The 12,052-nt window shown below is 34.0% G+C and overlaps 1 protein-coding gene across 4 annotated transcripts in view; it reads left to right on the forward strand.

The window, feature by feature from the left end:
- Positions 1 to 11,741, forward strand: part of LOC116846689 (tectonic-1-like) — a 199,070-nt gene extending 187,329 nt beyond the window's left edge. For all 4 annotated transcript variants that reach the window (XM_032820856.1, XM_032820857.1, XM_032820859.1 and 1 more), the window contains one exon: positions 9,723 to 11,741. In XM_032820856.1, the coding sequence (XP_032676747.1) occupies positions 9,723 to 10,772 (1,050 nt within the window). In that variant the 3' untranslated portion in view covers positions 10,773 to 11,741. The remainder of the gene's footprint in view (positions 1 to 9,722) is intronic.
- The last annotated feature ends 311 nt before the right edge of the window (positions 11,742 to 12,052 follow it).

Below are 12,052 nucleotides of genomic sequence, written 5' to 3' on the forward strand. Positions count from 1 at the left end.
ATGACAACGTTCGGCCTCATGTTGCCAAACTCGTTAAAACCTGCTTAGAAACGCTCAAATGGGAAGTCCTACCCCACCCGCCATATTCCTCAGATATTGCGCCGTCCAATTATTACTTGTTCCGTTCAATGGCACATGGTCTGGCTGATCAGCAGTTCCGCTCATATGAAGACATCAAAAAATGGCTTGATTCGTGGATAGCCTCATAAGACGAACGCTTTTACCATAACGGTATTCGAGCTCTGCCAGAAAGATGGGAAAAAGTTGTAGCTAACGATGGGCAATACTTTGAATGATTCATTTGTAATTATTTTTTCATAATAAAGTTGCATTTTCATAAAAAAAACAGCGAGAACTTAGTTGCGCACCTAATAACAATTTTAGAATCTTCTGTTACGGATCATATCCAGAAGAGGAAAGTAAACGCTACTTAGCGCCTCAATATCGGATTGAGAGTTCAAACTGTTAGTTTGATTTTTTATATGGATAATCTCAGAAATAAGGCGTTTATAATAATTTGGTTCAATGTCTAAAATCTGAACATTTTCCCAATCAAACTCATGATTGCATTGTGATCTATGATCAATGATAGGAGATAGTTGTCTTATAGCTCGAGAGATATGTGAACGATGTTCCTTTACTCGTGTACACAATCTTCTCTTGGTCTGTCCAATGTAAGAAGCATGACAATCACCGCAACCAATTTTGTATACCACCTGAGTCCGTTTGTTTTTATTTAACCGATTCTTTTGACAATGAATAAAAATGTTCAACTTGTTATTAACCATAAAAGCCACTCTATGGAGTGGCTCTTATGTTCGACGGACTAAAAGGAGATTGTGTACACGAGTAAAGGAACACCGTTCACATATCTCTCGAGCTATAAGACAACCATCTCCTGTCACTGATCATAGATTACAATGCAATCATGAGTTTTATTGGGAAAATGTTCAGATTTTAGACATTGAACCAAATTATTATAAACGCCTTATTTCTGAGATTATCCATATAAAAAATCAAACTAACAGCTTGAACTCTCAATCCGATATTGAGATGCTAAGTAGCGTTTACTTTCCTTTTCTGGATATGATCCGTAACAGAAGGTTCTAAGATTGTTATTTTCCTTGTTTACGGGTTGACTAGTCTATTCATTTAGTCTAATGTGTCTAATATGGGTCCGACCGGTTTATAATGTAAAGCACTCTTTATGTAATTTTAGTATTGATGTGTCTGCTCTTTGATTGTTGTGTTATTGGAACTCTGCTTTGTTCATATCTTTGGTAAGATGATATTTTCAAATTTGTAATATCGTTATTCTTATAGAGAACCGCAAATTATATATGCGCCCACAAAGAGGTTTGCGTTCTTCTTTTTGTATAAAAAAATTGTTTGTAATTTTTTGTAATTTTGCTCCATATTTGTCTTAATTTACGAACATTGATGTGAAGGGTTCAGTGACCAGCTGTTAGCATTGTGACACGCATCTAATTTTTAACTCCTGTAACAATGTGTGGGATTGTAATATGCTGACCATCGTATACTTGTATTGAACATCGTCTGAGGAGGATCACATCCCATGGTCGAAACGTAGCGCAAGAATAAATTCTTAAATTTATTATATTTTATTTTATTTTTAATTTATTTTAATTATGTATTTTTATTAATTGACTATTTTGTAACGTTAACACCAGCGTATTTGGCTCCTATCATCCTTCAGAGTTACAAAAAATAATTTTATCAACTGATAATAATATTAAATATAATCTTCGCTTTAATTATTGCTCTATTTTGTCTTGTCTTCCATACAATATTACATTAATAACTGGATAAAATATTGTCATTTCAATAATATAAAAATGAAGAGTGATAAGCATAAAATAATAATACAAGTTAATAAAATAAATACTTACGTAGTTTCACAAAATTATTGTATATGACATACGGTTAGTGTATAACGCACAGTTTGTGTATAAAGCACTGTTCTTCACAATTTCAACTTATAAAATAAAATACCCGTTTTGCGGACATTTATATAGAGTCTACATCTATGGTCACATGAGTCAATTTTACTGCGCATGTTGGTTTCATGATGAGATTATTTTTTATTGTGGCATTCCTGAAGTTTTTTCTTAATTAAAAATCGATAACACAAAATCTCAAGAAAAAGTTGTGTCGCGATGTTTCATGTGAACATAGTCGTTTCTGCATTATATATTCTGCGTCAGACTTTTTTTACTTAGCTTCGAGACACTACCATGCCGCTTGATTTATATATTACTTATAGTGGTGTGTGGATAGAGTAAGGTTGCAATGCATCAATAATGACTTTTAAGTAATATAAATAGATTTATTTTTGCCTCGCGCGAAATCAGTGAGTATTTACTGTTCTTCAGTTAAGTTCATTGATTCAGGTTTGGAGAGTACAAATGGCGACGCTGCGCATACATGCTATTGTCGTTTTATATGCAAACTTATATGTGTTCACTTTTTTATTTCGTGTAATATGTTGCATATTATGTCATCACCGTTAATTAGCTTTTATCTAGTAGTATGAAAATAGGTGGAAGCAGCTATGAAAAGACATAACATAACGTACTTACCTACAGTATCCATCTTACTTGGACAGCGTGGCGCCTATAGTACAATGTTATCATGTCGTTTTCCAAAGATTTAAGTGAGACCAATTTCTATTATTATATATAGATGGATTTGATATTAAATGCTTTACAATTTTTGTTTTTACAAAATCTTTAAAACTTTGCGAAGGTAACAAGTGGGGGAGAGCATAAAAAATGTGACATTTAAAAAAATATATATACCGTTGCAAAGAGTATTAAATACTGTAAAACTTTTGTAGGAAACATTTTTTCATATACCTCATATCTTAGGAATTATTCCATAAAAATGAAAAGTCCATTTTTTTCAAAGGGCTGTTTCAACCTCTAAACTTCGAGATAAGCCGATATAAAAAAATATTGGTTTTTTATTTTTTGATGCTCTACAACATATCCAAAGTGCATCAAAATCAGTGAGGAACAGTTCTGTTATTTTATATGAGAGACATTTCCTTGAAATATTAAAAAGACGATGATTAGGGGCAAAAAAATGGCAGGATTTGCTACGATTCTGCCACCAATCTGCCGTCAGACTGCACGGTAGAATCTGCTGCGTTTCTGTCACCAATCTGCTGTCAGACTGCACACGACAGGATCTGCTGCATTTCTGCCGCCAATCTGCTGTCAGACTGCATATGGCAGAATCTGCTCCGTTTCTGCCGCTAATCTGTCGTCAAGTTGCTGAATAGGTTCTGCTTAAATTTTGCTGTCAGTTTGTTATCATACCTGTTTAACAGATCTTGTCTAAATATTGCTAGCATTCTGTTGAAATTATTTTATACTACAAAGCCTGTAACAATTCTAACGCCATTCTGCCTATAAAATCTGCAACAGGCGTTTGGCACAATCTGTTTCCAGCAGACTTGGCTATTAGAGAATCTGGTGCGATACTTTTTGCGGAAAATATCTTTAATCATGTATTTTGCATATATATTGATAGGTTATTTATTGTTATATAGGGTGTCCCGAACCTCCATGATGACTCTTGGTGAGAACGTAGAACGGATTGAAATGAGCAAGAAAGTCCTGTGCCGTTTTGCGATATTCACAATAGTTTTGGAGAAATTAATTATTTTGTCTCAACAAATCAGTGGCAGAAAGCGGCAACGGAAAGAAAGATGCCTTCGGTCGACGTGCGATCGTATATCATACACATGTGTCAATGCATAACACCTCGCTATGTCTCGTAGCTATCGGCGAAGGTACACGGCGAGACACGATTCGCGAGTGTCACGATCGTACGTCGGCCAAAGGGGATGCCAGACATGAAAAAAAACATTGATTTTTTTCTGCAAAGTTTATGTCTAGTTGCTTGCACGGAATTACAAACACTTGTATACAACAAAAGTACACGCAAAAATAAATTGGAACATTGCTCAATATGTGATGAAAACGAAAAAAATTTATATAAATTTAAATTTTGAGCTGTTAATGCAATATTTGTTTAATACAAACATTCTGCAGGTTGTACATACTGAAACTGTGAATGTTCCAATCAGGAAAAGTTCAAGGATCACTATTACACTTTGAAAATTTAGTTTTGATGCCAAAAAAGATACCAAAAGTTTGCAGAAAAGTTTATGAGAACATGCGATTAGGTATACCGACAATTATGATAAAGTAGAGTTCACAGATATTTTTCGAGATGGCATCATAATCTTATCGCACATTTCACAACGTCGGAATATTCAGATTATATATATATATATATATATACATATATATATATATACATATATATATATATATATACATATATATATACATATATATATATATATATATACATATATATATATATATATATATATATATATATATATATATATATATATATATATATATACACACACAGGGTGTCTCACATTCTCCTCCGGGTATTTTGTGGGGACGTAGAATGGGTTGATGTGAACATAAAAATCCTATACCGTTTTGCGAAATTCGCAATAATAGTTGAGATATTAATTAAAAAAATTTAGGAAAAACGCACGCTGAATGGTAGAGGACGGGCCGCTCGAGTCACATCGCGGTCCAGTAATATAGCGCGCGGATGTCGCGCGCAATGATTGGAAGACAATGCACCACTGCCTATACTTATACCGCTGCGCCCCTACATCTTGCCGCATCGCACCGAGATAAGAATAGACAGTAGTGCATTATCTTTCAATCACCGCGCGCGACATCCGCGCGCTTTATTATTGGGCCGCGCTGTGACTCGTGCGGTCCGTCCTCTACCATTCAGCGTGCGTTTTTTTTTAATTTTTTAAATTAATATCTCGACTATTATTGCGAATATAGCAAAACGGTATAGAAATTTTATGTTCACATCAATCCATTCTACGTCCTCACAAAATGCCCGGAGGAGAGTGTATATATATACAGGGTGTCCCACAACTGGTAGAACATCCGTTAGAGGTAGATAGGGGGTGCAATTTTGAACTGAAAATTCCTTTTCCATTTTTAGATCCGACAATTAGTTAATGAGATATTAATCAATGAAGTTTGCCAATCCCTTACCCCACAAAAACGTACGTCAAATTCACGTCGAATCCACATAGAGTTCACGTGGAATCCACGAAATCACGTGGATTCCACGTGGGTGTAACGTGCATGTTTTTGTGGGGTAGCGCCCTGAGTGAGCGCTCAGGGACGTAGGATGCTATGGATTCCTCAGGAGCCCTGCTTGTCTGTTTTTCTCTCCTTTTTGTATACACCTACTAAAATCATTCACCATACTTAACCACCGACATGCAGAAAACTTTTAAGTCACCCGCGCACTCAAAAGAAGCATACCACACATACTCTCCCCCTCCGGCACATAAAGTGCAATCGCTTCGTCCACTTGCACTAAAAATATTCAAATTATCCATGCACTCATAACCGCACACAAAAACACTCATACATCACCCTCACACATTGAAAACTCGCCACCTCTCTAGCTCCGGTCAGGCACCCATCCACACACCCACTCACTCACTCACTTATCCCTATTTATTTCTCTGTCATATAAAAAAGAGGAGAAAAGGCAAGACCCCTAATAACGCGGACAAGCAGGGCCCCTAAGTAGTCCACCGCGTCCTACAGCCTTGAGCGCTCACTCGGAGCGTTAAGGGATTGGTAGACTTAATTAATTAATATTTTATTAATTAATTGTTGGATCCAAAAATGGAAGAGGAACTTTCAGTTCCAATTTTTATCCCCTACCTACCCCTAACGGGTGTTCTATCAGTTGTGGGACACCCTGTATATATAGTTCTTTCAGAGCCCACGAAACTGTTTATTGCGATGTCGCGGCATTATATATATACATATATAATCAAAATTCCAAGCAAAATAATAATATTTCTGCAAAGATTACGTCCTATTAATTGAACTGAATTAAAACAATTTTACTTTGTGAAAGTACGTACGAAAATAAAACGGAGCATCCAACAATATGAGACGAAAATGATAACGAATAGTTATTATCACGACATCAAATCTTTCTGCAAAGTTTACTTCTTTCTACCTGCGTCGAATTAAAAATCTTTTTGCATGATGAAAGTACGTGTGAAAATGAAGCGGAGCATCTATCAATACGAGACGAAAACGATAATGCACAGTTACTATCACGACATCGAATCTTTCTGCAAAGTTTACTTCTTACTACTTGCGTCGAATTAAAAACCTTTTTGCATGGTGAAAATACGTGCGAAAATGATGCGGAGCATTCCACAATATGAGACGAAAACAATAATGCACAATTACTATCACGTAATCGAATCTTTCTGCAAAGTTTACTTCTTTCTACCTGCGTCGAATTAAAAACCCTTTTACATGGTGAAAATACGTGCGAAAATGAAGCGGAGCATCCATAATATGAGATGAAAACGATAAGAAAAAATCTATTTTTTTATACATATTTATGATATATCTCTAAGTGATGATATGTATATAATATATCTATATACGGAATGGAGACGATCGTCAAAATATTACATTTGATAAACGCAACGTGACATTCACACCTACTTAACGTCTATGTGTAAGTAAATTGAAATAACAACGTAACACACACACTTGCATAACATTTGTAAAGGGACGATATATGAAATCATAATTTGGCGCAATGGTAGCGCGAACATGTTGGCACTTATCAAATGTAACATTTTGACAATCGTCTCCGTTCCATATATAGATATATTATAGACATATCGTCACTTAGAGATATATCATAAACATGTATGAAAAAATAGATTTTTTCTTATCATTTTCGTCTCATATTGATGGATGCTCCGCTTCATTTTCGCACGTATTTTCACCATTCAATAGGGTTTTTAATTTGACGCAGGTAGAAAGAAATAAACTTTGCAGAAAGATTCGATGTCGTGATAGTAACTGTTCATTATCGTTTTCGTTTCATACTGATGGATGTTCCGCTTCATTTTTGCACGTATTTTCACCATGCAAAAGGTTTTTTAATTCGAGATAGAAAGAAATAAACTTTGCAGAAAGATTCGATTTCTTGATAGTAATAGTGCATTATCGTTTTTGTCTCATATTTTTGGATGTGCCGCTTCATTTTCGCACGTAATTTCACAGTGCAAAATGACTTTTACTTTGGTCCAATTAGCACGAAACAATAGTTTTGCAAAAGTATTCGGTATCACGTCAACAACATTTCCCAACAAATTTTAATTTGTGTTGACTTGACCATATTAAAAATGCTTTTATATAGTAAGGATACATGTATAAATGAAATAGGGCATTCCTCTTTCATGGATGAAAACAATGTGGAACTGCTTCTATCGTGACACTGATTTTATTTTTCAATAATTATAGTTTACTAACTGCTCCAATTTATATGGTAAAATTACATGTGAAAATAAAATGTAACATTGGTCAGTGCGAAATAAAAAAAATATCTTAAATTACCGTTACTAATTATATTGAAATCTCAAATAATAGGTAACGTATTCTTTAAAATATTATTCGCAAACTACGCTTGCGCCTACAATACTCTTTTCTAAAAACTTTTTCTTTGATGCACTCAGTACACAGGCGGTTTGAAGAATTCATCAGAAAAGCAGCAAAAGCCTGTTTTAGAGAGAATCCGAATATCGGCAACGTGGCATTCACACTTATGTAACGTCTATGTGTAAGAAAATTGAAATAACAACGTAGCACATATACTTGCATAACAATTGCTTTCACATCTGTGAAAGGATGCGATATCATGTTAGCGCCTATTTGATGATCGTTTTATTCTATAAGTATACAGTGTGCGGCGCCAAAATCCGGACAAATTATACATTTTTTCCAAACATATTTTTTATTGCAAAAACGAAAAGGTTTACAAAATTTTTTTAACCACATTGTTTGTAAGGCTATAAAGAATACATTTACTTAATATATCCCCCACTTGCTTGAATGACCACCTCCATTCTCGGTCTGAAGTGTGCGCAGGCACGCTTTAATGTGTCACGGTCCATATCGGTGAATGCCGCTTCAATAACAGTTCTCTATAATGCGACATTTGGATGTCTGGACTTGTTCGTGACCCTTTCAACTACGCTCCATACATAGAAGTCCAAAGGATTCAAATCTGGACTCTTGGGAGACCAGAATTCTTTCGACCAAAACATGTCAACGTTCTCCGACAACCAATTTTGCACCAAATGACTTGTGTGGGCGGGCGCACCGTCCTGCTGGAAAGCATACGGCTTTCCAGACGACACAGTTTCCATCCACGGCTTCACTACATTTGTCAGAACACGCAAATAAACTTCTTTTGTGAAATTTTCTCCTTTGTTAAAGAAATGCGATGGCATGACATCACCCTCACTGGATGATGTTGCAAAACCTTCGTTGGACTTCTCCGACTCATTGTACTTTGCGATGACATCATACATAGTCGATCTCGGGTACCCGAAGAACCGAGTGATTTCTGTCGCCGAGCGCCCAGCGCGAACACTTTCGATAATCGCGGCTCTTCGGTTATACTCCGCACTTGGTTTTAATATTGCGACTGTTTCGAGGTTATGATGGTTTAGTACATGCGTCAAGCTATTTGAACGCTAATCGCGACATATACCAGTGGTATAGAACGGCGAGAATTTCAAATTGAATTTTATCCGGATTTTGGCGCCGCAACCTGTATATGTGTATATAAATTCGATATCATTGGTAAATGAAGATAACGTTTTCTACTTTTTGACGATCGGTCTACGTTATTGACGCTTATCAAGTTTGTCGCTCGCTCCGGTATCCCCCAAAGGCATTTTTCTTTCCGCTGCCGTTTTCTGATTTGTTGGGACAAAATAATTAATTTTTTAAAAACTATTGCGAATATCGCAAAACGGCACAGGATTTTCTTGCTCACCTCAATCCGTTCTACGTTCTCACTAAGGGTCATCATGGAGGTTCGGGATACCCTATATATCATCAAATCGCATATATATGATTAACACACTACCAGCATTTGTTCATGGCTTAATGGATATATTATGACTCATAAATAAGATATCTGCTTGCAAGTTGTTTGATATTCATATATAACTTCTTTACACATCTTGATTTTACATGTGTTTCACGTTTTTAAAGGGAAATCGCACATTTTCGCGAACCATTTAGTAGCTTTATTATGAAGCAATGGGATAAGATTATGTATAAACAATCTTCGTACGTGATTTGCTGGATATTTATACGCGCAAAATATTTTCCATGTTATGTTTTATTTATGAAATTTCTTTTGTTAACAACTTTTTAATAAACAATGAACGACGATTAAAACTTTTTGAGGATTATTTACAGTCATCATATTGACAGAATATGTAAACGTCAAGATCATTGAAATTAAATCCTCTTTTATAAACATTTACCGTAAAGTTATTTTTAAAATAAAAATAAAATGAAAGTATAATATCCATTAAGTCATTCTACTTTTTTCTCTAGAATTCTTTTTTTAAGAATGCATTAAATATTAATTGTTACAGTTTCGTATCACATCTTGTATTAAAAACAATACAAGCAATACTTACAATACAATTGTAAGATTAATAGACTACTTTGTAATTTTTTGCTTAGTGTATCTCTAATAACTGTTTTTAATTTTACATATACTTTCAGGTTTGCCGAAGCAATGTTTGTTTACCAGTGAGGACTCATTACTGTTTGAATTCATTTTCTGCATGCAATAAAACCAAAATACCAGGATTTTGCATGAATTCTACATGTATAAATATTGTAAAAGGTTTGAAGTATATAATCGACCATAACGGTTCCGCTGGTATTAACAGTATTGATGCATATTTCAACATGGGCAATGTTTCTCATACTTTCTATCAATACTTTGAAGTCCAATACAGATGGATAAATACGGATAAAACAAAAATCTTCGCTCGTAGTGGAAATCCTGGCTATTTAATAGGCAAACCGATTATTGTTGGATTATCTCGCACCAATGAAAGTGACGAAATTCTTTTTAACAAGTCCGACGCATTTCTTACATTACCATTGACTGGAAAGAATGGAGAGTGCGATAAATATATTGTTGCTTTTGGTGAAGATATTAAATTAAAATGTTCCGTTAAATTCTTTAGTAAAAATTTCACCTCGACATCTTGCTCAAAACTACAAAATATAACAATGTACCTCTTAATGAAAGATTCCTTGTTAAATATGAGTCAGCGTTACGGCTTGTATGTTTCTAAACTAGGTAATTTTACTAGTACAGATTTAATGGACTGGTTGCGTATTATGTTTGATAGGATACCACAAAATGTTGTGACTGCGCGCACTATCGGAAAACAGATAACATGTTCAGGATTAATTACATCTTTACACTTAGATATCCTTTATTCCGCATTACCAAAGTCGAAAACATTGATGAATTATAAAATATTGGGTATCGGTGTTACGTTTGGTGAAGAACAGGATATTACTTGGTCAAAGTGTACAGTAAAAGATTGTACGAACATCCTTCATGTTGATATTCTTTCCTACGTGAATTTTCATGACGTTTCGAAACCATCTAAATATTATTTTGTCGGTGGACCTAATTTAGACATTACATTGCCTTATGATTTCTTTTATCCTTTTTTGAATGGCTCGAAAAAGGTAGAAGTATCAATTATATTAATTGTAATTGTAAATATAAGTATATATAAGTATATTTAAGTACACATACTATATAATATATTGCACAACTTAATTTTAGTTAATATGTTAAACATCATATCATTAGTAATCAAAGAGAGTAAGGTGAAATAAAATTTGGAGAAAATAGGAAGGACGATAAAGAGGAAGGAGAAAGAAAGTATAAAATATGAGAAAGCATAAAATATGAGAAAATATAGATAGAAGGGAAGTGATGAAAGTGGGACGAAGAAGAGATATTGAAAGGTAATACGGGAAATAGGAAAAGATTATGGAAAGAAAAGATAGTAGACGAAGGAAAAGAGAGAAAAGTAGATGGTAAAGAGCCAAAAGGAAAGGGTAGACGAAGGAGTGGCGTTTTAGAACATTATCGGATATCCGAGAAGAGGGATAAAGAATTTTGAAAGGGATTTAGGGAATAAAAAGCGGTGGTTATGATAGAAACATGGGCGAATGAAAAAATGTTGAAGAATGCAATTGGTTTTTATCTTATAGTGAATTATAAGATCTTATAATAAAATAACTAGTTTTTATTTTATAGTAAACACGTTTAGGTTTTTTTTGCATATATAATTTCCTACAGTTCTGCTTATCTAAAAGTACTCATAAAGAGAGGGCACAGGAATCAGGAAACGGATTCGAATGGAATATATTTCTATAATAGTTTTTGATTAGTAGTAAAATATAGCAAAGAATTAGAATGTAACTCGCAGCTGTTTTTTGAGAAAAATGGATTCGAAAAATAAACAACCATACACTGGGAGAAAAAAATAGTTGGAATAACTATAATCTCACTATATTTTATAGTTCGTATTGGCCTCAAACATATATTTATAGTTCATTTAAATATGAAGATATAACAGAATGTACATAGATTTATAGTCACCATCTTACTCTATATATATAGTAAAGCACCCTTTAGGAATATAGTTACATGCACCTATATTTGCTAAATATTCCAATTGTATTGATTATATAAAATAGTTAATTTTTCTTACCATTCAATATTTGCTATCATATTATATTTTTTATTTCAAATAATTATAATTTTTGGTAAAAATTTTACATGGGCCAGTTATACTATGCTTATATTGTAAATATTACAAATATTATGGTAACATTTACTATAAAAATTATATTCCTAACTATAATCTTTTTACTATGCTATTATACAAATATCATACATATTTCTCTCACAAGTAAACCTACGGAAGTGTCACTCTCCGATTTTTCTAAAATTTGGATATGTTATAATACATGAAAAAGTAAGGGACACGTATTTTTTTTTAGCGGCGGAAAAA

The sequence above is a fragment of the Odontomachus brunneus genome, unplaced genomic scaffold (assembly GCF_010583005.1).
Source record: "Odontomachus brunneus isolate Ranch 3 - 2012 unplaced genomic scaffold, Obru_v1 Obru_scaffold_067, whole genome shotgun sequence".
In the NCBI taxonomy this organism is placed as follows: domain Eukaryota; kingdom Metazoa; phylum Arthropoda; class Insecta; order Hymenoptera; family Formicidae; genus Odontomachus; species Odontomachus brunneus.